Source organism: Grammomys surdaster, unplaced genomic scaffold, assembly GCF_004785775.1.
Source record: "Grammomys surdaster isolate TR1022 unplaced genomic scaffold, NIH_TR_1.0 382, whole genome shotgun sequence".
Taxonomy (NCBI): Eukaryota; Metazoa; Chordata; class Mammalia; order Rodentia; family Muridae; genus Grammomys; species Grammomys surdaster.
In genome coordinates, this window is record NW_021604801.1 from 182,670 (window position 1) to 207,218 (window position 24,549).

Consider the following 24,549-nt stretch of genomic DNA (forward strand, 5'->3'; position numbering starts at 1 on the left):
CTCGGCCTCAGGAAGTCCAGCATCTTATTGTAGACCCCACAGCTGCTGAATGCATGGGCCTGTCAAGTTGGGGTCCTTCTGAGCACCAAGCTTCCTCCTAAAATCATGTGGTCAGAGAAATGATTTTAGCATCACTGAGCACTTCCCTTCCCCTTCAAAGTCCAAGGCCAGAGCCTATTCCCTAGGTTGCTCAGTATCTCAACTTGGAAACATGAGAAAATTGGGACCTTCTGCGTATTGATTTCTAGTTCCAGTGTGTCCATCTGCCTCCATCTCCAACCCTTTGTTGCCAGCTCATCACCTTTTGCCACTGGCTGCCACCGCCGCCCGTCGCTGCCAGAACTTTGGTGCTCTCCAGTCTGTCAACATCTAGGTCAGGAAGCATTCCCGTGGGAACCATGGTGCCAACATCCGGTGAGGACAGGCCCCCATTACCTGCTTCTGCTATCACACCCAAGAACAAAGGAGCTTGGTGCCTGCTGCCTGGTGGGCTGTTTGTCCAGGGTGAGGCTGAGCCTGGCACAGATGTTGAGTAAACAGGAGTGCCAGCCTCACAGATCTGCCTTACAATAAACAAGGCTTTAATTGAGATGTGTTACCCCCAGGCCACCTGCTGAAAATCACAATGGTCAACACCAACCAGATCTCCAGGGCAGAGAGGGCTATAGGACAAGCAGTCCCCTCTCTCTACCTTGAGATCTCCAGCCCCACAACTGAGAATTAAATGAGATGGTTTCTAAGATCCTTTCTGTGGACTAGAGCTTTGTTAGAGCTTTCTGTAAGCTTTTAGAACTTAACAGGTGAGAGCCTCTGAATAAGGCAACCCCCACCCCAGCTCCAAGCATCCACACCCACCTTAGTCCCTGCCCAGGGAGACAAAGCTCTTTCAAAGCAATACCCTTAGGCTCTGGACTCACGACCTCACCCCACCCTGCTTTGGTTTGTCTGAACTGGAGTCTTAAAGTGCTTCATGGTCAGAGGAACAAGTCTGTCTGTCCATCATGCTTCTGAGACCATCTCAAACCCAACTCTCATTCTTTGGCCCAGAAACCAGGGGGTAGGTAAGGAAGGCTCTGAGGGACCGTGGAGTGATAGTCACCCATTTAGGCCAGTGAGAGGATGCATGGTAGTCATGACTTTAGAATTCAGTACACATCAGAGCCCACTACTTGTTAGAATGCAGAATCCTGAGCTCTGCATTGCAGCTATTCTGAATCCTAACATCTGAGGGGAGAAGGACAGTTCTGAACATATACTGAGGTTCTTACTCCTTAGTTCTTTGATGAAGCAAAGTTGAATGTCTGTAACTACACAGGCCTGGGTTCAGTTCCTGTAACTTGGGGCAGGCTGCCAAGCCTTTGAACACACCAGCTTGTCTATGTATTTTCTTTTGCTTTCTTTCTTCAGTTTTGTCTGTAAAATAAGGCTATAATAACACATACCCTGAATAAGTGTGAGGTATTGTTTCAGGGCATTTATTGCACCTTGTAAATGTTCTAGAAGTCAACGGCAGAAGTCCATCGCAGGAACCTGAAGGCTCTCTTTGATGTTTCCGACCACTACACCTCTCTCATTCACTTAGTCACAAATACAATTCAAACTTGTCCCTGTTGGCTCCTCCTTATAGCCATCGCCCTGGTCTAAGCCACCATCCTCCCCACCACTACATGGCCCCTTCACTAGCACCCAGGATTCTACCACTGTCTCAGCCTGTCATCCTCCCCAGGACAGATATGCCAATCTGATAAGGTAATGCCCCCCCCCCCGTTTCAAGAGGAAAGCTACATTGTGAGTCCAAAACCGTATCCTCCAGGCCCCTCCTCACCTACTTCTTAGCCTGTTCACCCTCTCAGCTCTGACTCTGCACTCAAGCTATTCTGAACTTTCAGATTCTTCGATTCTAGGTCTTAACACAAAAGTGTATGTTCTCTGCCCGGAGCACTGCCTCCCATCCCCAATACACTGTTACTCATCTATCTTTTATATTGTCACTCAGATGCTGTTTCCTTAAACCTAACATTGTGCTTCAAAAAACTAGGTTCTTTCCCGGCAGGAATGCTTGTTAGCCCCGCTGTGAGTGTTAAACCCACCTCCACCGGATAACACATGGCTCCGGGATAATACAAGCTTCTCTGCTCTGCTCTAGACACTTTGAAACATTGTCGGTGCCCAAAAATATTTTCTAACAAATGATCACAACCGAATAGACGAATAAATAAACCCTTGAGAGTCCCTTGAAGCAGGATCTGCAGGGGTGGGCAATTCTCCCCCCCCCCCCCCCCCCCCACACACACACATACACATCCCTTTCCCTACACGCTAAGGCCTATTCTAATAGGGTCTGGATGTGCTTGGGAGAAAAAAGCCTCTTGACAGACTCTCATGGGTCTGCTAACCACAGGGGGGCGCCCCAAGCTCGTTCTACCTGGTTATCACTGTCTAGGACCGAGCTGATTACTAATCGCCAATAGGAGAAAGGGGCGGGGTTACCCGGCTAATAGGTAGTGTGGCTCCGCCCAGTCTAATTCATCTTTTCAGTGGCTCCTCCTGCTCCAAGCCCCAAGACGCCGAGGGTGGGCTCGGTGGAAGAGCGGCCAACTGAACTCCAGCAGAGTGCTCTCGCAGCAGAACCAGCTGGCTGGGCGGTCTGTGAGTGGGCGGCCGGTCTCTGGAGGCGTGGCCTGAGTGTTGACGGGCAGGCAGGTAACTCCGCCCCTCTCGCCCAGAGCGGCAGCTCCACTGAGAGGACCAGCAGAAGTGAGTACGTGAGCGGCGCAGCCAGATACCGGCTCCTAACCCGGACGGCGCGCGCACCCGGAGCCCGGGATCCGAGCTCGGCCTCAGTGGACTGTGCCCCGAAAACCGCGACCACCTGCACCCTCTGCTTCCCGAGTCATCGGACATCAAGCCACCCAGCGCCCCGGATCCTCCTGGACCGGTCCGTCCAGATTCCCGCGGGAACGACCTGCCGGCATCTACCCGGAGTACCGGGTTGGGCGACACCTCGGTTACAGAGCCGCCCGTCTGCTTTGCGCCCCCTCCCTGCTGGGATCTCTTGGACTGTGCGCGAGCCTTCTCCTTCGGGCGCCCCCAGCCCCGCCGGCGCGGCCCGGCTCGGCCCCTCCGAGCGCCCCGGGCTATGGCCGGAGCCCGCCCGCCGCCGGGGCTTCTGCCGCTGCTCGCTCCGCTGCTGCTGCCGCTGCTGCTGCCCTCCGGCTGCTGGGCGCTGGAAGGTGAGCCGCGTCGGGGTCCCGCGCGCTAACGGGGAGCCCCGCAGTGTGGGGCCTCGGGCTGAGCACACGTCCAAGGAGGCTCTATGCTCGAGCCGGCTCCACAGACCTCTTTGGGGGAACTGCTAGCATCTGGACTCGGCACCGACTCCCGAAAGCTGCAGTTTGGCCGTGGGTTTTTGTAGGAATAGCCTAGAGTCAAAGCAGAGAAACGAGACCCTCGGGGTTTCGCACCTCTGGAAGGCGAGGAAATGTGGGCGACCCAGCATCAAGGCGGGGGCTGCGGGACTGGGCGTTTGGGAGGGTGAAGCGGAACTCCTCGGGTTGGGGGCTGCACTGGTTGGGAACGGGCTGTAGTTAACAGTAAGCGTGATTGTGTGCACCCCGCTTTGTCAGGGGATGACTGCGGGGGTGGAGAGGCAGGGGGCCTGTCATTGTTTATGGTTTCTCAAGTGCCAGCAACACAAGAGGTGTGTGTGTCTGTTGTAAACCTTCTCGGACCCACCCCACCCCCACCTCCAGCAGGACCTTCGGAGGGCTTAGGTTTCCATTGAACCTCACAAACAGGGATTTGCCCGGGTAGTACCTGAGCCGAGTGGCTACTAATCATCAGCGGCGGGAAAAGGTCAGCCTTATCTGTGGGCTCTGTGAAACCTACTAAGACTGCTACTGAGAAGAAATTGAACCCGGACAAACAAACAGCCCGAGTGTGGCTGGCCCAGACAAGAGAGCTCACACTTACGCCACTTGACATGAACCCACAGGGAACACTGGCACAGGTCACTAACACAGTCTAGAAGCACATATACTGGCGTTACAAAAATTGTAAACCCATTAAGTCAGGGGCGAAAACCTTCCTTAAAGTTGAGGGAGGGCAGCAAAGAATTTGAGGGGAAATTAGAATACAGGAACGTTTGCTGTATTGGTCAGATCTAGACACTTTTAGTTAAGGAACAAAACATGATCCCTATGCTGTTGGGTTCCTTCTGTAAATTCACAGTGTAAACTTAAAGGTTAGGAAGAAAAAAAATCTCTAAAACAGTTCAGAGGTTTCTGGTCTTTGGAATTTTGGTGCCCACTGAGATGATGGATTTACTCACATGGGTGGACACATGTAAATTTAGACAGACACACAGAGGTTGCACCCACACTTACACACACTCACCCACTCACCCACATGTGTGTGATAGGATCTCAGGCGTGAGAAACCAGTGTAGGGCTTTGTTGTTGATTGCCTGAAGGGTGTGAGCCAGGGAGCCTATTGAGTTCCCAGATCTGTGACTATCTTAGCTCAGGAGAGGCAACATTGGCATATGCACTCTGGGACATACACTTAATTGTGTGTCACCTGTGTGTACTAGGTCCTAAGGCCCCTTTTGTGGGGTGTGGTGGGTAGTAGAGCAGAGAGTGGAGTGGTCGGAGGTGTGTGGTTTGGGGAGAGGAGGAGCTAAGCGTACCTGAGGAGGCTCTTCCCTTCCTCCTTTTTATCCCTCACAATCCTCAGACACTTTGAAGCAGGCCCTAGCTAGTAGCGTCTGGGCCAAGGAGCTGATGGTGACTGAGAGTCCCTTGTGATCAGCTATGAATGAGAGTCGTAACTAGTGCCAGACTGAGGGAGGCTAAGCCAGTGAGGGTGTTTCTGGAAAGTAGAGGGGCCTACAAATGTGGGCTTTTATCATTACCTTCGCTAAGGAAATATAGGTGCCGAGCAGAGCAGACTCTTAGACTACCTGCTAGGATCGGATTGGATTGTTTTTACGTGTAAAGGACTTAGCACAGCTGTTGCTACTCAAGGATTAGCTGTTGTTGTTACTATTATCACCCTAGGGTCTGCTCTTTGGGGAGCAATGAGAAGTGTCCTTATCCTGCTGGAGGGGCTGAAAGGAAGGAATGATGGAAGGAAAGGCTGGACTGGAAAGTTGGGGCTTATCTCCTTGTCGCTCCAAGGAGGAAAGAGATCGAGAGCAGAGTCCTGCCTAACCCCAGCTGTCTTTCTGGTAGTCCGTGATGGGTAGGCTTCAAGTCTTGGAGACTGTGTCCGTAGAGCAGGGCTCTTTGCTTTCTTGGTGTTGATGATCTGTCCCTGGTTCTCTTCAATAGTCTCTGTGTATGTAGACTCAGGGTCCCTGAGCTGTGTGTGTACCCACAAGCTGCCTGGCACTGGTTCCTGATCATTCTCTTCTCAGTTTCCCATTTGGGTGAGATCGGGATGTTACTAGTCCTTCCTAGTGGAAAAATTGCTACCCTAACACACACTCACGCGCGCGCGCGCACACACACACACACAGAGAGAGAGAGAGAGAGAGAGAGAGAGAGAGAGAGAGAGAGAGAGAGAGATCGATCCCTGGATCTATGGGGCACCTCATCACCAACTCTATCTTCCTTTAAGGACTTTTCTCTAGTTCCCACTAGCCCAGATCCATGGGAAAGAGGTGTTCCACTGGAGGTGAACAGGCTAAGAATGGGCATGGGATAAGGAATGACGTCAGAGCCACAGGTCCTATGCATTTGAGAAGGGATAGTTAAGTCCCAGCAGGGAAGAGACCTTTCTGTGAAAGGAGAGTTCCCGGTTTGTAGAAGGTGGGGTGAGGACATCTCACTTAGCCAGGCTAGGCAAGTCTGGCCCTGGGGGAGAAGCAGCAAGCCTCAGTCCTGTGAGGTAGTTAGTGTGACCCTGAGAATCTGGGAACTGCCAGGATTGTCTTGGATTACTTATGCTTATTGCTTCTTTCCCTTGTCTCTGGTATTCCTCCCCTCCACCCCTATCTCCCCATCCCCCATTCCTGACCTGTCTTGTTTGTCACCAGCCAGAGCTTCAGCTCTGACAAGGGACAGCAGCAGAACCAATTTGTTCCTCACTCCCTCTTAGCCACCACTGCCACTTTGGCCCAAGAAGCTGAGAGCTAAAGCCTGGGTTGTTGTGGGCAAGGCCTCTGCCACTAGCCTTCCACTAATTAAACAGCAGAAGAGGCTGAATCACCAGGCCTGCATAGTTTGAAAATTGTAGACCTGCCTGTTGTGCTGAGTCAAACTGGTTTGTCGGGCTTGGGCAGGGGGGTGGCAGCTGGGTACCTGATGGGGTGGGAGTGGCCCCTTGGCCCAAGGGCTATCCTTAGGCCAAGTCTCCCATGGCCTTCTGCTTCAACTCCTGGTTGGGCCACTGAAACCGGCATCCTGGGAAGGAATGGAGGCCTTGTGCCTGGGCCAGATGTCCACGGTCCAGGCTGGCTGCTGGCAGAGACAGTCCAGGGTGGGAACACTGAGGCTTTGGGCTCCCTGCCCTGTGCATCTCCCCTCTTCTCCCTCTCAGGTTTATTTAATTACAAATCTCCATCATCTGAGAGAAAGAATGAAAAACAAAATGTGTTCTCTGTTCAGAGATGCTCCCCTCCCCATCGTCCCTGGTGTGAAGACCAAGGGACTATAGCTAAGAATGGGAGAGAGGCCCTGGGGAAGTTAGGCACTCAAAACAAAAATATGATACAATAACAGAAAGAAAAAAACCCAACACTCCACCTACCTGAGTGTGCCAGCACACACGCGCGCACACACACACACACACACACTTCTCAGACCCTAGGGCAGGATTCCCACAAACCCTTTCTGTATCAGGCCTTCTCAGCAGGGTATAAGCATGAACATAAACTGACCCATGACTGGAATAAGAAACTAGGAACCTGATTCCCTGTTTGGGTGCAAGGTAGGGACTCTATGGGGGTAGTTTCTGCAACTTGTCAAGACTTCAGGGCACGCCTTTCTGACCAGACCCTGTTCCCTGTCTCTGTCCTTCTGTGATACCCACCAGCTTCCCAGACCTTGAAATACAACTTTTTTCCTACCACTTCAGAATCTGTGGCCTGCATTTAAGCCAAAGGCTCCTTTGATCTGATCTGTTTCTTGTTTGTTGTTTCCTGGGCCTTGGTGGAACTTCTGCTACAGGGTATACTCTGGCAAACTTGGAATCTGGCATCTCAATAAAATTGAGTGGGCCTAACCCTTCTTCACCAGGACAGCCAGCAAGGATCTCAGGCTGTGTCTTGCACAAGTGTAGTCAAATGAGACTCTCTGAGGCAGGCTGGGGTATCCACAGTATCCCCATCATGCCAGCTCCCCAATTTAAGTGCGCCAGCTCCTGAGCTGAACTGCTGAATGATGCTTTCCTCCCCACGGCTTAGGAGTCCACATACTGCCATTTTGCTGCCAGGGAAGTAGCTTGCTGTTTAGGCAGGGGCTATACCTGGAGAGGCCGCACCCAGCCACACCCAGAATCATCTCAATGCCCCTGCCCCACCCCCAGCCTTGTGACCTGACTGACAGCTCCTGCTTTAGCTAGGACAACAGGAAATAGAGCTGGAGTCACCCTGCCTTTTTGAGAGGCAGGGTGAGAGTTAGCACCTTCCCCCAACTTTTCCATCACTCTGCTACAGATACCCCAAAGAAAAGCATGCTTGCACTGTGTGTCTGATGATTGTAGAACCCCCAAGTTGTTACACTTACTTTAATGATTGGTGCTTTTTTTCTTCCCTGAAACAAGATTTCTCTGTGTAACCCTGACTGTCCTGGAACTCTCTGTAGACTTTACTGACCTCATAGGGATCGTCGTGCCCCTGCCCCTGCCCCTGCCCCTGCCCCTGCCCCTGCCCCTGCCCCTGCCTCCCAAGTGCTGGGATTAAAGGTGTGTACCACAAACTTTCCCGTTGATGGTTAATTCTTAGAAGGAGTTTCCATGCTCCCTCATGGTGCTGTGGTGTGTTTTCCATGTGACTGTTACATGTTACAAGTCTATACAGGGAAACTAGTACTTGTCTTGTAGCTGTGCAGTGGGGTGTGTGAGAAGAGGATGCACTGTTGGATTGTGCGTGCCTGTCCTTGGAAAGGCTGTGTGGCCGAGAGTGGGTCTTGCCTTAGGGCACGCTGGATCTGCGTGTAAGAAAGATCCTCTGTATGTGGATGTCTAAGGAGACTAATCTGTTTGTACCATATGCATCTGTCTGAAAAAGACAGACTAGCTGTGTGGGGGGCCGTGTACGTGTTTGCGGGTGGTTCCGAGTGTATTTGTCCACCATATGTGTTGACTTGCCCTTCTTTGGTCCCAGTAGTGGAAAACAAATTCAGCCACTGAGAACCGGGAACTGCCCGTGCAAGTGTTGTGTTTGTGCATAGGTGAGAACCACACAGTTGCTGCCACAGTTACTTGCTATGGCTGTGGCCCAGTGGAAAACCGAAAGGGTATTTCATCAAAGCCCCAGTTCCAGGTCACCAGCTTGGTGATAGCTTCCCGGTGACTCTTAAGAACAATGCGAGTCCTGTGTCTAGGGGGTGGCCGTCCTTTCTTATCTCCCTCCACAGCCACCTGGCTGAGGGGTTGGCCTGTGAGCAGCAACTAGGAGGATTTGGAGGTTGCTCACGTTGCTCTTTTGTTCTTAGTCCGTGTCTTCACAGCAGAGAAAAGGTCTCTCTTCCGGTACCATGGGTAGAGATGGGTGCTATAACCCAGTCAGTCCTTCTAAGACCAGGGCACTGATACTCAGTCTGCCCTAGATCTCCCTCCCGTGCTTGGGGCAGACTGCAAGGAACAGACCCCTCCTCTCCCAAGAGAAGAGGGGAAACCAGAGCGCCCGCCTCCTCCCCATCCTGGGTGACCGGAGCCCGAGCCCCTCCTCAGGCACACAGGCCTGGAAACCCAAGTCCTCTCCTCATTAATGGGAAAAATGTGCCGAGATTGAGCGATGGCCAAAGGCTGATCCCCTCCCTCCCTCTCCAGAAATTAAACAGAAATGAAGAGCCTCCCTCTCTCCCTCCTCCTGCGCCCGCCTCCAGCCCTCCCCTCTCTCCTCCCCCTCCCCTCCTCCCGGAGCCAGCGCAGGGCTTGTTTTAAACTGTGGAGGAATCTGGCTGGAGGGGGGAGGGGGCTGAATATTTGGGTTTAAACAGTTCCAGATGGGTTTGGCACAGGCTGAGCCGAAGGAAGTGAGGGAGGAGGGAGGCAGCGCGCGGGAGCAGTGGGAGCCCTCGCCTGCTCTAGCGGGCGGGCAACGGCAGGCGGCGGCGGACAGACAAGCAGGCGGACTGGCCGGCTAGTTGGCTGGGGGAGGGTGTGCGTTTGGCTCAACGCGGAGCGACTGCTCCCTGGGACAGGAGTATTCCAGGCTGCCGGCTGGGGAAGAGGCCACTTGGCAATCTTCTTCTCTGTCGATGTCTCTTTGGACCTCCTTGTCTCTTCATCTTACTGTCTGTTGTAGTCCACTGCCCAGCATTCCGGCTGTCTGGTCCTAGCCTGCCAGAGACATTCAACTTGGACCAGCTAAGGCCCTGCTTTCCGTCTATCTCTGGGTCCCTGCTTCTATGTGTATGTAGGTCTGTCTGCCAGAGGAGGCTGGGACAGCTTGTCATGCAGCCAGCCTTGTAAGGACCACCAGCTGCTGTAGTCATAGAGCCTGGCTCCCTGCAGAGAGTACCCGCTGCACTCTGCCCCTGTGCCACCCACTGGGGTCCACTCATCACTGCCCTGTCCGCCAGTTGGGTTCTCTGATAGCTTCTGCAGGAACATGTGGATTTTGGACCTTCTAGGGACCCTCAGCTGTGCCACCAAGGGTGTGACGGCCTCTAGACGTTCTGGGGTATCTCTGCCTGTTAAAGTTCAAAGTTGAGGCTGACTTGGCACTCAGGCTACAGAAAAGGGGGGGAGGGGTGTCCCTTCCCTTCCTGGTGTCATGCTAGGCCTGATCTTAGGGTCATGCTGTCTTCAGTTGTCCAGCCAAAGCTCAGAACCAGATTCTAGGGGTGCAAGTTTGTGTCTAGAACATTAAGGGTGCCCCTCCCCCTTGAGCTGACAAGGAACTTGGAGCTCAGAACAGAGAGGGACTGTCCCTTGACTCACAGAGGAAGGCAACTCACCTAACTTGGATGTCCAAGAAACACTTCCTGGAGGGAGAAATTTGGCTGGGACACACAGCTGGGTTTCCAGTTTTCCGAGCTTTATTTGGGGGGAGGGTATGTTTTTGAGACAGTCTCACCATGTACCCCTACACTAAGCTGAAACTTCTCACACACACCCCAACTCCAACCTCTCAGGTCCTAGGATTACAGGAATATGCCTCTATGCCTGGCTCTCTCATCCCTTTAAGGGGTTTGTTACTAAATCAGCTGGACCCAAACTTGCTACCTCCAGCCCCTTGTTCCATGTCCTCACAGTTTCACCAGTTAGACCAGCTCTGTCTGGGCATCCCTCTTCCATAGAGGGCTGTGAGCAGTGCCCTCTCCAAGGATTTCATGAAACTTTGAACTAAGTTCTAGGCTTGGTGGTCCTTTTACCTCAAAGAGCATCCTTGCTTCAACCCCCACAGGTGGCTGAGTAGGAGGATGGGAACAGGCCCTGGCCTGCCACTGTTCTTCCCCAGGGCAGTGTGTAAGGCTGGGCCTTTGTGCTGGGAATGGAGTCAGGGGAGGCCCACACTGCTGGGTCTGAAGCCCACAGCCCTTTGTTCCAGGATAAAGGCCCTGCTGGCCCCTTTGTGTGGAGATTAGGAGAGCCCGAGGTGTGTGAACCAGTCTTTGCTCCAGCCTCAGTTAACCCAGGCCTAGGGTCAGAGGCAGACATGTACCCCTAGCCAGCCAGCCAGACACCTTTGGAGTTGTGACACCTCTGGGGATGACTTTAGGGTCCCTGAGGAAAAGGGAGGTATCTTTGGAGACTTGGGAGCGGCTGTGCCAGATGGAAACTGGTTTCTTATATCCCTGACTTTCCTGGGTGACTTCTCCCTCATTCTGAGGTTAGCCCCTGACCTTTCCTTCTATTGCTTCCCCAGAGACTCTCATGGACACGAAATGGGTGACATCCGAGCTGGCATGGACATCTCATCCAGAGAGTGGGGTAAGACTTCCCCATCATCTATCCTGAATATTGGTTGCTGTTATGCCTTCTCCCTCAAGGCCTGACCTAGGCTGCCTCTGTCCTCAGCTCCTGTGGCATTCTCGTTCCCCTCTTTTGTCACCTTCTTAGTCCGATCCTCCTAAGTGTGTGAACGTTTGTGTCACTCTGTCTGCTGGTTCATCTTTGTCCTACTGCCCTCACCTAACAGCCACCCCCAAGTCTATCCAGACCACCCTCCCTCACTCCTGGGTCCCTGGAGAGAGTGCTGGCACCAGATCCAGGAACCCAAGCCAGAGCATGGTGGCTCATGCTTTTAATAGAAGCACTTGGGACGCAGAGGCAGACAGATCTCTGTGAGTTCTAGGTCAGCCTGATCTACATAGTTCCAGGACAGCCAAGACTACATAGTGAGAGAACCTGTCTTTAAAAATAAATAAAACGTAAATAAATAAACAAACTTAAAAAAAAAAAGAGCCAGGAGGCCTGAGCCCCAAATCTCTAGCATATTGTGTGCCTTTGAGCAGGGCAATTGACTTCTCAGGGCCTCTATTTCTTGACTATTAAATTCCTACCTTTCTAATATCTCTCAGCTGTTGGAATTAACTTCCCCAGGTAGCCTTCATGACTGGGCTGAGCCCTGGGACCCAGTGTGGGCACAAGACTCTGCAGCCATCAGGCCAACTGGATTTTAGCTGCTGTGACTCTTCTATAATAAGCCTTGGCTTTCTTGTGGAATTTAGTGTTGCCAACACTACCAGCTCTCACCAAATGCTCTCTCTTGGTAGGGCAAGACTCACCAAATCCACGTTCATTCCTCAAACCCTCATCTAATTCCAGTCAGCCCCACTTTACACGTGGTAAAACTGAGGCCCCAAGATAACAACATAGGCCTGACACCAGGCTTCTCAAGGTCTCTGCCCTGATCTAGGTGCCTTCTTCATTAGTTCTGTATTCCTGAGTTATGCTGGGTTTTTTTTTTTGGGGGGGGGTGGGGGTTCAAGACAGGGTTTCTCTGTGTAGCCCTGGTTGTCCTGGAACTCACTCTGTAGACCAGGCTGGCCTCGAACTCAGAAATCCGCCTGCCTCTGCCTCCCAAGTGCTGGGATTAAAGGCGTGTGCCACCACCGCCCGGCCTGAGTTATGCAAGTTATCTCTTGGTTTCAGACCAAGAAACTGAGGTACAGGGAGGTTAAATGACATAGGCACTCAGAAAGCAGGTCTTTGAGCCTATGACACAGACACCCAGAAAGCTAGGCTATGAGCTCATGTGTGCATGTGAAGCCCCTCACCACAGAAGCCCCTCTGTGAGGTAAATGGCTCATTTTCTTTTTTATTTGCTCCCCACTCAGTGGGAAGAAGTGAGCGGCTACGATGAAGCCATGAATCCTATCCGCACGTATCAGGTGTGTAATGTGCGTGAGTCCAGCCAGAACAACTGGCTGCGCACGGGTTTCATCTGGCGGCGGGAAGTCCAGCGGGTCTACGTGGAGCTGAAGTTCACCGTGAGAGACTGCAACAGCATCCCCAACATCCCTGGCTCCTGCAAGGAAACCTTTAACCTTTTCTACTACGAGGCTGATAGTGATGTGGCTTCAGCCTCCTCTCCCTTCTGGATGGAGAACCCCTATGTGAAAGTGGACACCATTGCGCCAGATGAGAGCTTCTCGCGGCTCGATGCCGGGCGCGTCAACACCAAGGTGCGCAGCTTCGGGCCGCTTTCCAAGGCCGGCTTCTACTTGGCCTTCCAGGACCAGGGTGCCTGCATGTCACTCATCTCTGTGCGTGCCTTCTACAAGAAGTGTGCATCCACCACTGCAGGCTTTGCACTCTTCCCCGAGACCCTCACGGGGGCTGAGCCCACTTCGCTGGTCATTGCCCCCGGTACCTGCATCGCTAACGCTGTGGAGGTATCTGTACCACTCAAACTCTACTGCAATGGCGACGGGGAGTGGATGGTGCCCGTTGGTGCCTGCACCTGCGCTACTGGCCATGAGCCAGCCGCCAAGGAGTCCCAGTGCCGCGGTAAGTGGGGCCTGAGGAAGGAGGGGAGGGAAGCCTGACAACAGCCAGACTTTATATCTGACCAGATATGGTCTCAGGTGTGGATTGGAGGGCAGGAGAGGGAGGGGCAGCTGCTGTGAAATAGAGAACGTCCTACAAAGAGGGACACGGAGAGAAAAGAACTCTGGGAAAGAGGAAGAAAACGAAGCTGAGGATGCACTAAGTGGTGGGGCTCTAGCCTGGCATGCACAAGCCTCTCCTGTAGTCCCCAGCCCCAGAGCAGGGTTACTGAGGGAGGGGAGGAGCCAGAGAGAGGGGGGCTTTAAGTTAAAAGAGTGAAGACTTTGTGCACGCACAACTAGTGAGCAGTGCGAGCCTGGACAGACTTTGGAGGCTTGGTCCTGTCTCCAATGTATACTTCACCTTGGAAGTTCAAGGACTCGAGAGCTGAGGGCATGATGCTGTGTGCATCGCTCTGCCTTAAGGGCTCAGGTTTCTTGAGAGGCAGTGTGGCTGGTACAGTTAGAGGCCAAAAGTCCCTCTAGCCCTGAGTCCTCAACTTACTACTTCTGTGAGCCTATGCAAGTCACTTAACCATGCTACCCATGGCTCCCTCATGAAAAATGGGGCAGTAGTGAGATGTTTCCGAAGAGTGTACGGGCATAAGTGATGTCCTGCCCTAAGACCTCATGTCACCGGCAGATGGGAGCCACTGGTCCCCAGAGTGTGGAGACACAGGACAGGGATTGTTCAAGTACTTATTCACTACGCAGGCTAGAGACTTGCTGAATCTCATAGACCTCGTGATCTACTGGCTTTCCAGCTAGCTGTAAAATCCTCTTAAGGGGCGTTCTCTTTTAAGCCTCACCACTACCCAGCAGAGTGATTGTGAGTTTTCTCCCTATTTTGCCAACAAGAACTTGAGTCTCAGGGAGATTCTGTACTGCAGGCCTCCCAGGTAGGAAATATAGGAACTGGCATTAAATCCTTGCCCAAGGCCGAAGTAGGGCAAGGTGTGAGGGTTTCGTCTCTTCTGTCTGCCCATTTCTCCATGGGACTTGTGACAATACTTCCCAGAGCGGAAAAGGGCACTTATCATAGCCCTCTGTGTAAGGGGGCTGGACCATCAGCCTGGCCTGCCTCATGAGGCCCTGTGTTGGGTTGCCTCACTGGCCTCTCTGCTTCTCTTTAAGAACCTGCTGGAAACTTCCTCTTCCCAAGTGTGGAAAGCGGGTGGGGGTGATGAGCCTGACAGCCCGAAGAAGGGCTAACACTCTGCAGGTCCCTGGCAGGAAGTGCAGGCTGGTTCCCATAGCAACCAGGCTGGCCTGGCCTCTGCCCCCTCCCCCACTGGTTCAAAGATCTAGGATGGAATATCACCTTCATGAGGGGAGGTTAAACTCTAAAGAAGGGCACACCTCCATCTACGGGCATCGCAAAGCTCCGTGACCCTCTCCAGAGGTCACCACATGGATAGACTGACAAGTCTCTACTGTGTCCAGGACAGTCTCCAATTATGCCCATTATCCTACTAATCCTAGTGTCCCCTTTCACTCCTTAAATGTTCTGATTTTGAATAATAAATATTATGACCACCCTACATGTGAGGAATGTGCAGAGCTCATGCCACGGGGGCTGAATATGGTTGGCAGAAGAGATGAGAAGGGTATTCAAGCACCTGGCTCTGGCCTCATTTGGGACAGGTCCCCTGGGAGGCTTTGAGGCCTTTGGATTCCAGGTGACCCCAGGCTTCTTGCTGTTTTCTTATCCCCTCTTTCCTCTTTTTCTCACCCTGTCCTGCTCCTTGGTGGGTGGGGTAGAGGTTTGCCGGGGGCCCTCTGCTGAGAAACCCTTAGCCTATCTATGGCAGCATCCTTGAGGTTCTCAAGAATTACTCTCCCAGAGTGCTAGGAAAAGCTGGGGCAGCTCAGCAGAGTCCAGGGTGCTGAAGCTCACTGGTAGTCTTTTCCTCTCCCCTCCTCTTCCTCTTCCCTCTGCCCTGCCTCACTCAGCAAGCCCAGACTGTCCAGGTGATGGGCTGGTGTCTTCCGAGGCACTGGGGGGAGGGGGAAGTGAAGAGGAATCTGCTGACATGGATTTCTGTGGGGCAAAAGGGCCCTTTGTAGCTGGAGTTGGGCAATACCAGCATTGCCCCCATGGTCTGGGAGTTGGAGGGGCTGAGACATAGGCTGGGAAGGGCCAGGTTCTCTCAGAGGAGGGAGGTAAGTATGTGTCATCCTCTTGTCTCTTGCAGCCTGTCCCCCTGGGAGCTACAAGGCAAAGCAAGGAGAGGGGCCCTGCCTCCCCTGTCCCCCCAATAGCCGCACCACGTCACCAGCTGCCAGCATCTGCACCTGCCATAATAACTTCTACCGTGCAGACTCAGACTCAGCAGACAGCGCCTGCACCAGTACGTGAGCTCCTACGCTCTGTTTCCTTTCCTTCCTAGAGAGCCAGTGTCAGTGAGATAACCCCTTCTAGCTGAGGAAACTGGAGCTCAGTGGAGTTAGATGATATGCGCAAGCTGTCACCGAGGAGGTGATCGCCCTTGAACCAGAATCCAGCTCAGCTGGCTTGTCCAGCTACCTGCATTTTATTTTAACAAGGTCCCTCTAGCTGCCAACAGGCATTGGGAGCCGACTGGGGGCCTCTCCAGCTCATCGCTCCTTTGTCTGCTGCACACTCGGCCCAGCTCTGGCCACAGCCTAAGGGTGTGCTGCCCTGCTTGCTTGCTTCCTGTCCTCGCCTGTGGTGTGCCAGGTGCAGGGGATGTAAAGGAAGTGAGAGGCTGGTACTAAGGAGCTGAGTACCAAATTTCGAAAACAGGCAATGACCATGCAATATGCTAAGTGCTAGGAATGATGTTGGGGGCATATGGAGGATGGAAGAAGACAATCAAGATAGGCTTCTAGGAGGAGGTAACATTGCATTGAGTCTTGATGGGTGAACAGGAGTTTTGTTGTCCCAATAAGGAAGTACAGAAAGATTATTGACAGAGGTGGGGTAAATGTCCAAGGCAGAGTGGGCAGAAGGGTGGTCCTGGACCCCCAACTCATTTCTCCTTTATGCTCCCAAAGCGGTGCCATCTCCACCCCGGGGTGTGATCTCCAATGTGAATGAGACCTCGCTGACCCTTGAGTGGAGTGAGCCCCGGGACCTTGGGGGGCGAGATGATCTCCTTTATAATGTCATCTGCAAGAAGTGCCGAGGGAGCTCTGGGACTGGGGGTCCGGCAACCTGTTCACGCTGTGATGACAACGTGGAGTTTGTGCCTCGGCAGCTGGGCCTGACGGAGCGCCGGGTCCACATTAGCCACCTGTTGGCCCACACACGCTACACCTTTGAGGTGCAGGCTGTCAACGGTGTCTCGGGCAAAAGCCCTTTGCCACCCCGCTATGCAGCTGTGAATATCACCACCAACCAGGCTGGTGAGAAGGGGCCCACAGAGGGGGATCTGGGTCATCTTGCCGTGCATACAGAGGGGTCCTATGGGAACTGAGCTTTAGGAAGGATGCCTAGGCCCAGGGGCATCTACTTAGTGACCTCTTCTCTTCTCCAGCCCCCTCAGAAGTACCTACACTCCATTTGCACAGCAGCTCGGGGAGCAGCCTGACCCTGTCCTGGGCACCCCCAGAGCGGCCTAATGGAGTCATCTTGGACTACGAGATGAAGTACTTTGAGAAGGTCAGAATCTCCAGGGGCAGGAGGAGGCTAGAGGCTGCTCAGGGACAAGATGGCACCCAGATAGCATTAAAGGCCTTTGGGACCAGAGCCTCAGCACAGGGCGAGCCTGTTTATGGGTAGGGGTCCATTGGGTCTAGTCCCACCTGAAGGCGCCTCCATTCTCGTGGCATTGCAGAGTAAAGGCATCGCCTCCACTGTGACCAGCCAGAAGAACTCTGTACAACTGGATGGGCTGCAGCCTGATGCCCGCTACGTAGTGCAGGTCCGGGCTCGCACAGTAGCCGGTTATGGACAGTACAGCCGCCCAGCTGAGTTTGAGACCACGAGTGAAAGAGGTACACCCCTCTCCCACCGCATGCCAGTCCCTGCCCCGGCTCAGCTTTCAGATCCCTTCACTCGCTGCTCACCCTTGACCTCCAGGCTCAGGTGCCCAGCAGCTTCAAGAGCAGCTTCCTCTGATTGTGGGATCCACCGTAGCTGGGTTCGTCTTCATGGTGGTCGTTGTGGTCATCGCTCTTGTCTGCCTCAGGTACCATGGTTGCCCCACAAACTGACTCAGGCTCCCCATTACTGGGATAGAGTTCTCCTGCCACACTTTCCTTGCCAGAGAATCCCTACTCCAATCCACCCTGTCTTCTGTATAGTTGCCCTACTCCCAGGGACTTCAGCCCCTACCCAGAGACTCAGGAGTGACTCTGACCACCAGCCGTGGGTTCCCACCCTTGGCTTTTCTGTGGGCTCCAGGGTTCCCTGAACTATAGCACTTTGCCTTAGGCCTCCTCTGCCCCTGCAGGAAGCAGCGCCATGGCCCTGATGCAGAATACACGGAGAAGCTGCAGCAATACAGTGAGTGTCTCCCTGTCCCCAGTGTCCAGCTCCCATAGCTTTAGAGATGATTCTCCCCTGTAACTTCATTCTTCTGACTGGCTGCTTCTAGTAGGGTACAGTTTGTACCCTGAGCTCTCCCTTGTTTGCTAGCTACCTCCAGAGTCTTAAGATGTAACAAGATGTAAAGCCTGTCCCAAAGACAGTAAGTCCTGTGGAAACAAAGTATCACACACACAGGAAACAATTAGGTGTTAATTCCCGTGGCAAAGGACACTAAGAGTTCAAAGAGGAAGGCTTCCTACAGGAAGTGGTAGAATGAACAGTGTTTGGGGAACATTCCTGGCTCAAGAAGCCTCTGGAAGGAAGTGATGGGTGTGGACTGCCCGGCTGTGTGCCCGGCTGTGGGGGCAGTGAGAAGATTGGTTTGACAGCCATGAGAATGCCAGCCGAGAAGTCTGGCCAGCCCCTTGGAGGGTCCTAAACAGCAGGCAGAGTTTGGACTTGACTCTACTGCTGGTAATTGGGAGGGCTCTCAGGTGAGGAGGAAGACAGTGGACACATTGTTCCAAGAACACGGAGCAGCTGGGTGAGAAAAGTGCAGAGGCAGAGAGCCCAGCGAGGAGGCTATTGCAATAATGTTGAAGGCCTGGACAAGGCTGGGCAGTGAGAAGGAGTAAGGGAAGAGTGAACTGGAAAGAAGTTTGAACATGATGAGAGACGAGGGAGAAAGACAGGAATCCTGAGCGTCTAGCTCATGTGGTTCCCCGGCATTCTCGTGGGGGAGGGACAGATACCAGGGCACAGCATAGAGGGTAGGCAGGCTCAGCAGAGAGGCTATCCAGAGTGCACCCAATCTGGCTGGTCCCTGCATATGAGCTCCTGCCTATGGCTTGAAGTCCACCCTCATGTATCTGCCTCTTTTCCCTGTAGTTGCTCCCGGGATGAAGGTTTACATTGACCCCTTTACCTATGAGGACCCCAATGAGGCCGTCCGAGAGTTTGCCAAGGAGATTGATGTGTCCTGTGTCAAGATCGAGGAGGTGATTGGAGCTGGTAAGTAGTAACCTAAGAGCCAGTGGTCCTGCAAGGCAGAGGTGGGTGAAGTGCTGGGTGGATCCCAGCATACCATGTGACCTGTGCCTGTGCTCTCCAGGGGAGTTTGGGGAAGTGTGCCGGGGTCGGCTGAAACTGCCGGGCCGCCGGGAGGTGTTCGTGGCCATCAAGACGCTGAAGGTGGGATACACCGAGCGGCAGCGGCGGGACTTCCTAAGTGAAGCTTCCATCATGGGTCAGTTTGACCATCCCAATATAATCCGTCTAGAGGGTGTAGTCACCAAAAGTCGTCCAGTCATGATCCTCACTGAGTTCATGGAGAACTGTGCCCTGGACTCCTTCCTACGGGTAAGAGCTAGCCCCATTCCTCTTCTTCCTGCAGAGAGCTAGGTCAGGCTGGTTACCCTCTCCACCAAGTCAGAAACCCTATTCATAGTCTACACATATTTAGTTTAGAGTTAGCCTGGTACAGGGAAATAACTGGGCCTTCAATACCAACTCTGCTCTTACTGTCTGTGTGGTCTAAATCCAGCGAGATACTTTCCTTTCCTTAGTTATAAACTAGGGCTGGTAATACTAGATCCTCACAAGAACCACTGGGATGTTGTAGACATGATTCATGGCACAGAGTAGGACAGCTAACAGCTGTCTCCATTCAGCAAATCTAGACACAAACTGCAAAACATGGTCTCAGAGCGCTTAGAGAGAACAGGTAGGCCATGGGCCTGTGGGGAGGCAGCAGGCCCCACTGAGCCCACCTCTTGCCTCCAGCTCAATGACGGGCAGTTCACAGTCATCCAGCTTGTGGGCATGCTGCGGGGCATCGCTGCCGGCATGAAGTACTTGTCTGAGATGAACTACGTGCACCGTGACCTTGCTGCCCGAAACATCCTTGTCAACAGCAACTTGGTCTGCAAAGTCTCTGACTTTGGCCTCTCTCGCTTCCTGGAGGATGACCCCTCAGACCCCACCTACACCAGCTCCCTGGTACAGGAAGCAACTGAGAGGGATTTGTGGGAGGGGAGGGCTGGCCAAGCAGGGGGTCAGGGGTCATCACTGAGTCACAAGGTGAAGGGTATGTCCCCCCACAACCAGGGTGGGAAGATCCCTATCCGATGGACCGCCCCAGAGGCCATAGCCTATCGGAAGTTCACCTCTGCCAGCGACGTCTGGAGCTACGGGATTGTCATGTGGGAGGTCCTGAGCTACGGAGAGCGACCCTACTGGGACATGAGCAACCAGGATGTGAGTGAGGCTGAGGGAGTGTGCGTGGCTGGTGGGAGTGGGCGGAGTGTGGACTGGAACTCATTTCCAATTCCCTACTATTACCCAGGTCATCAATGCCGTCGAGCAAGACTACCGGTTACCGCCCCCCATGGACTGCCCCACTGCACTGCACCAGCTCATGTTGGACTGTTGGGTGCGGGACCGGAACCTCAGGCCCAAGTTCTCCCAAATTGTCAACACACTAGACAAACTTATCCGCAATGCTGCCAGCCTCAAGGTCATCGCCAGTGCCCCGTCTGGGTCAGTGTCCTGGCTCCCACAGGCTAGCAACCCTAATCCTACTCCCTAGATCCCAGGATGTACCAGGTCACTCTTTTTGTTTTTTCCACAGCATGTCCCAGCCCCTCTTGGACCGCACGGTCCCAGATTATACGACGTTCACAACAGTGGGTGACTGGCTAGATGCCATCAAGATGGGGAGGTATAAAGAGAGCTTTGTCGGTGCTGGGTTTGCATCCTTTGACCTGGTGGCCCAAATGACTGCAGAGTAAGTGTACCCTTCAAGGTGCAGGCTCTGGGCAGGAGCTCTGGCTGAGCCCAGCATAGCGGGTAGAAGGGAAAGGACTTAGTACCTTTTTTTTTTTTTTCTGTCTCTAGAGATCTGCTAAGGATTGGGGTCACTTTGGCTGGCCACCAGAAAAAGATCCTCAGCAGTATCCAGGACATGCGGCTGCAGATGAACCAGACACTGCCCGTGCAGGTCTGACACTCAGCTCCAACAAGGGGGTTGCCCCCCAGGACTGCACAAGGATTCTGACCAGCCAGCTGGACTTTTGGGTGCCTGGCCTTTGGCTGTGGCCCAGAAGATGGAAGTTTGGGGAAGGACCCTCGCTGTGACTTCTCCAGGCTTGTGCTCCCTCCCAGGAAGTGTGCCCCAAACCTCTTCATATTGAAGATGGATTAGAAGAGGGGGTGATGTCCCCTCCCCAGATGCCTCGGGGCCCATGCCTGCCTGCTCTCCAGTGGGGAATCTTCACAACTCAGATTTGGCTGTGCTTCAGTAGTGAAGGTCCTGGTTGGGTCAGGTGGGAATAAGCCTGGGTTCTTCAGGCCCCAGCCCTGGCAGGGGTCTGACCCCGCCAGGTAAGCAGAGAGTACTCCCTCCCCCAGGAAGTGGAAGAGGGGACTCTGGGAATGGGGATATATGGTGCCCCATCCTGAAGCCAGCTGGTATCCCCAGTTTGCACAGGGACTTGTTGGAGGCTGCGGGCCCTGCCTACCCTTGGTGCTGTCATAAAAGGGCAGGCGGGAGCAGGCTGAGAAGCAGCCTGTGCCTCCCAGAGACTGACTCAGAGAGCCAGAGACTGTGTGTGTGTGTGTGTGTGTGTGTGTGTGTGTGTGTGTAAGACGGGGGTGGAGGTATGTGTGTGTGTTGTGCACATGCTTGCCTGCACAGAGAGCATGAGTGTGTACAAGCTTGGCCCTGCACCCTGTAGTGGGCCAGCTGGGCAGACGGCGAAATAAAGGCAATAAGATGATTCTCTTGCCTCTTCTCATTCCTCCTCTCAAAGCAGGTTTCCTTGATTTCCTCATGTAAATCATTGCTGTCTGCTAGACCTTCACATCTTCTCAGTGTCAGTGGGAAACTACACTGGGGCCTATCCAGGCCTGATTTTTTCCTATAGTTCAGTTCCATTGCTTTGAGCATCTAACAGAGCTCTCAGAAGTGGCACACTAACTGGGACCAGCAAGCCCTTCTCTAGTTCTTTGCTTCTGTGGCTCCACAGTCTGCATGGTGTTCTGTAGAGTCCCTGAGGGAGAACCATAGGGTTAATCAGTCCTCAGCGTCCCAGTGTGGGCTCCCCTTCACCAAGCACTGTCACCCAAGCCTAGTCTTGAGGCCAAAGCCAAATGTACATCCACATCTTATTTCAACTTGGTAACCCAGCCAGGAGAAGAGGCAGATGGTTAGGAACTTGACCACAGTCCCCAGGCAGCACTAGAGGCAGAAGCTGGAAACCCCTGTCTATGACAGCCTGCATGCTGGAAAGGCCTGGGATATACATAGCAAGAGCCTGGAAGAGGTCAAAAAAAGTCTCTGGAGTCAAAGGAAAACTTCTGGGGTGTCAGAACATGAAAATGCGTAAGAGCCGTAGTCTGGGTAATGGCATGGGCTTGAGGAGGTAAGCATATGCGCCCTGGGTCTGTTTTAACCAATCGTGACAGGGGGAAGTGCAGGGGAGGATATCCTCACGGGGAGAGAAATGCAGGACCACCAAACAGAAGTGGGCAGGGCATAACAGATCATCCCAGGGCAACCCTAGGTGCTGCCTAGAACAGGTTTCTGAAATATCTGAATCCTAACTTAGAGTGTCCCTCATTGGGGTGGGGGGGGGGGGAATGCAGGGGGGTTGGGGAGGTAGGCCTAGAAGCATGGGCATGCATGTGGGGGGTGGGGGTTGTTCAAGTGTGGCCACCACAGTCTGGTGTTTTACGACCTCCAGGTGGATCAGGGCTTCCTGGAAATTTAGGTGGGGCCAATGGACTATAGGCCTATAAGGACGCAGCTAACATTTTAAAGGCAGGCAATCTGGGAATTGGAAAGTTACTGGCTCCTCCTGGGTCCCTTCACCAACCCTTGTCAGACAGGTCCTCAAGACTGCCTCTCTACTCAACACTGCTTGCCAGAGTCCTACAGTAGATCCTTACTGGGAAGGGGGCATACCCACAACGTGGGGCCTTGGCAGCCTCCCTGCTCCAGGGAGGGGGTGGGCAGGAGCTCCTCAGTCATTCCAAAGCTGTCAGTGGTGTGAGGCATAGGGGTACAGGTAGAGGGATGTGGGCCTGGGTGGCATTCCCCTGCTGAGAGCTCACAGGTCCCAAGCCTGTTTCCTATTCTTGGTGGATAGGAGTGGCCCTCTGGATCAGTGAGAGGTCTGTAACTCCTGTCTTCTGGGTAGCTTTTCCATTGTTCCACTCCCAACAAGAGCGAGGCCAGAATCTGCAGGGTCAATTTGAGCCTAAGCCCAGGGGTACACATTGCTCTGTTGGCTGCAGCCAGCCCACTGAACCCTGCATTTCTTTCTTCACCTGGGTGTAGATGTCTTCCCCTGCACTCACAACTGTTTCCCACCACCCTCAGTGGAATCACAGCCAGGCCACATGCCCACTGAAACCCATTCCATTACCCATACCCCACTTACATTACCCATTTTCATGCCACAGTCTGTCTGCCCTAGCCCCCCTCTTAGCCTGTATACCTGCAGGGTTTCCCAGGACTCAGAAATAATGAGAGGAGGGGCCGCAAGGCTCACTGCATTCCTGCCAGCTGATAGAGCCAACTGGTATTTAGTCCAGAGGGCTGGGGTGTATTCAGACCCCAGAACCTCAGAACAAAGTAACAAGGGAAGCAGGGCCTTGGCAGAGGAAGAGAGAGCACCCCGGGGGGGGGGGGGGGAGTCTAGCTTCCCCACAGGCAGATAAGGAGTGGGGGATATGGAGTTTTCAGTCTGTCTAGTCTCTGTTAATTACACACTCTGGGGCAGAAGATTAGCTCTCCCCGTCAATGATTTAAAAGGGAAGCCAGTGGGGGAGAGGGGAGGGGCAGGCCCTTTCCTGCAGAGGCCAGGTGCTGAGTAAGACCTGGGGTAGTGTAGTATAGTAGGAAGTGCAGTCCACACAGAGCCCAGGCAGGTGTGGAGCAAAAGACATCTCTGTCTCTCTCTGTCTCTGTCTCTGTCTCTCTCTCTCTCTCACACACACACACACACACACACACACGTGACCTTGGCAGGTTGACGTCAGTGCTGTCATTTGTAAGAAATATATGAATCTTTCTATCCCATGACAGTGTTGCAAATGCTCACTGGCATTAATAAATGTAACATCTGGATCCGGGATGGTAGTGTGTGCTAAGACATGTTAGGTCTTTTTATTGTTATTATTATTTATTAATGTGAAACTTGAAGAAAATATAGAAGCTGGCAGAAAAATAGTGGATAGTGCTTGGTTTGTGCCAGGCTCAAATACAGCAAGGCACCGGGAGTTATGCCAGCCTCGATCTCTGGAGGCAAAGGTGAGGAAGCTTCAGGAGCAAGGAAAGGCATCCCCTTAAGGAATACAGAGCTGGAGGATTAGCCCAGCCCTGCCCCTGGGTAGGCTGCTGGGACCTGGGTAGTTAAGAAGCTGGTTAAGAGCGAGTTGCTGGGGGTGGAACTGTAGAGATGCATTCATCAAGCATTTGTTGGATGTCTACTACCACACTGCAGTATTGGGATGGACACTAAACACATTGAGAAGCAAGAGGAACCAAATGCTTCCAGGAACCAAGAGAATGGGGTAGAGATTCGATTCACACAACCACAGAAAGGGCTGCACATGAGTACCAGTCAAGAAGCGCTGCAAATGGAAAGTTGGGTTTTGTGGGACCCCATCAACAAGGCTGGGGGCTCTCACCAGTTATGGGATGCCCAGCAGAGGGAGCTGGGGCCCCCATGACCATCAGGGTGCTTCTGTGTGTCGGGCCTTCTAGTGTCTGACCTTGAGCACTCTCTATCCATACCCTCATTCACTCAGCACACACCTGTGGCACAGGTGGGCGTGTGGCTTCCTCTTCCTCTACAAACCAGTTCTAGTTCCAGTGAGGAAGCTAAG

The 24,549-nt window shown here is 53.3% G+C and overlaps 1 protein-coding gene across 1 annotated transcript; it reads left to right on the forward strand.

Moving 5' to 3' along the window:
- Nucleotides 1-2,730: 2,730 nt before the first annotated feature.
- On the forward strand, nucleotides 2,731-21,434 carry Ephb3 (EPH receptor B3). The gene is made up of 17 exons (XM_028781272.1): nucleotides 2,731-3,233; nucleotides 11,039-11,103; nucleotides 12,453-13,125; nucleotides 15,359-15,514; nucleotides 16,182-16,532; nucleotides 16,664-16,788; nucleotides 16,964-17,123; nucleotides 17,209-17,317; nucleotides 17,582-17,634; nucleotides 18,547-18,669; nucleotides 18,770-19,017; nucleotides 19,441-19,656; nucleotides 19,765-19,914; nucleotides 20,003-20,196; nucleotides 20,288-20,443; nucleotides 20,554-20,656; nucleotides 20,821-21,434. The coding sequence occupies exons 1-17, from the start codon at nucleotides 3,140-3,142 to the stop codon at nucleotides 20,989-20,991; spliced, it is 3,147 nt and encodes a 1,048-aa protein (XP_028637105.1). The 5' UTR covers nucleotides 2,731-3,139; the 3' UTR covers nucleotides 20,992-21,434.
- Nucleotides 21,435-24,549: the final 3,115 nt, after the last annotated feature.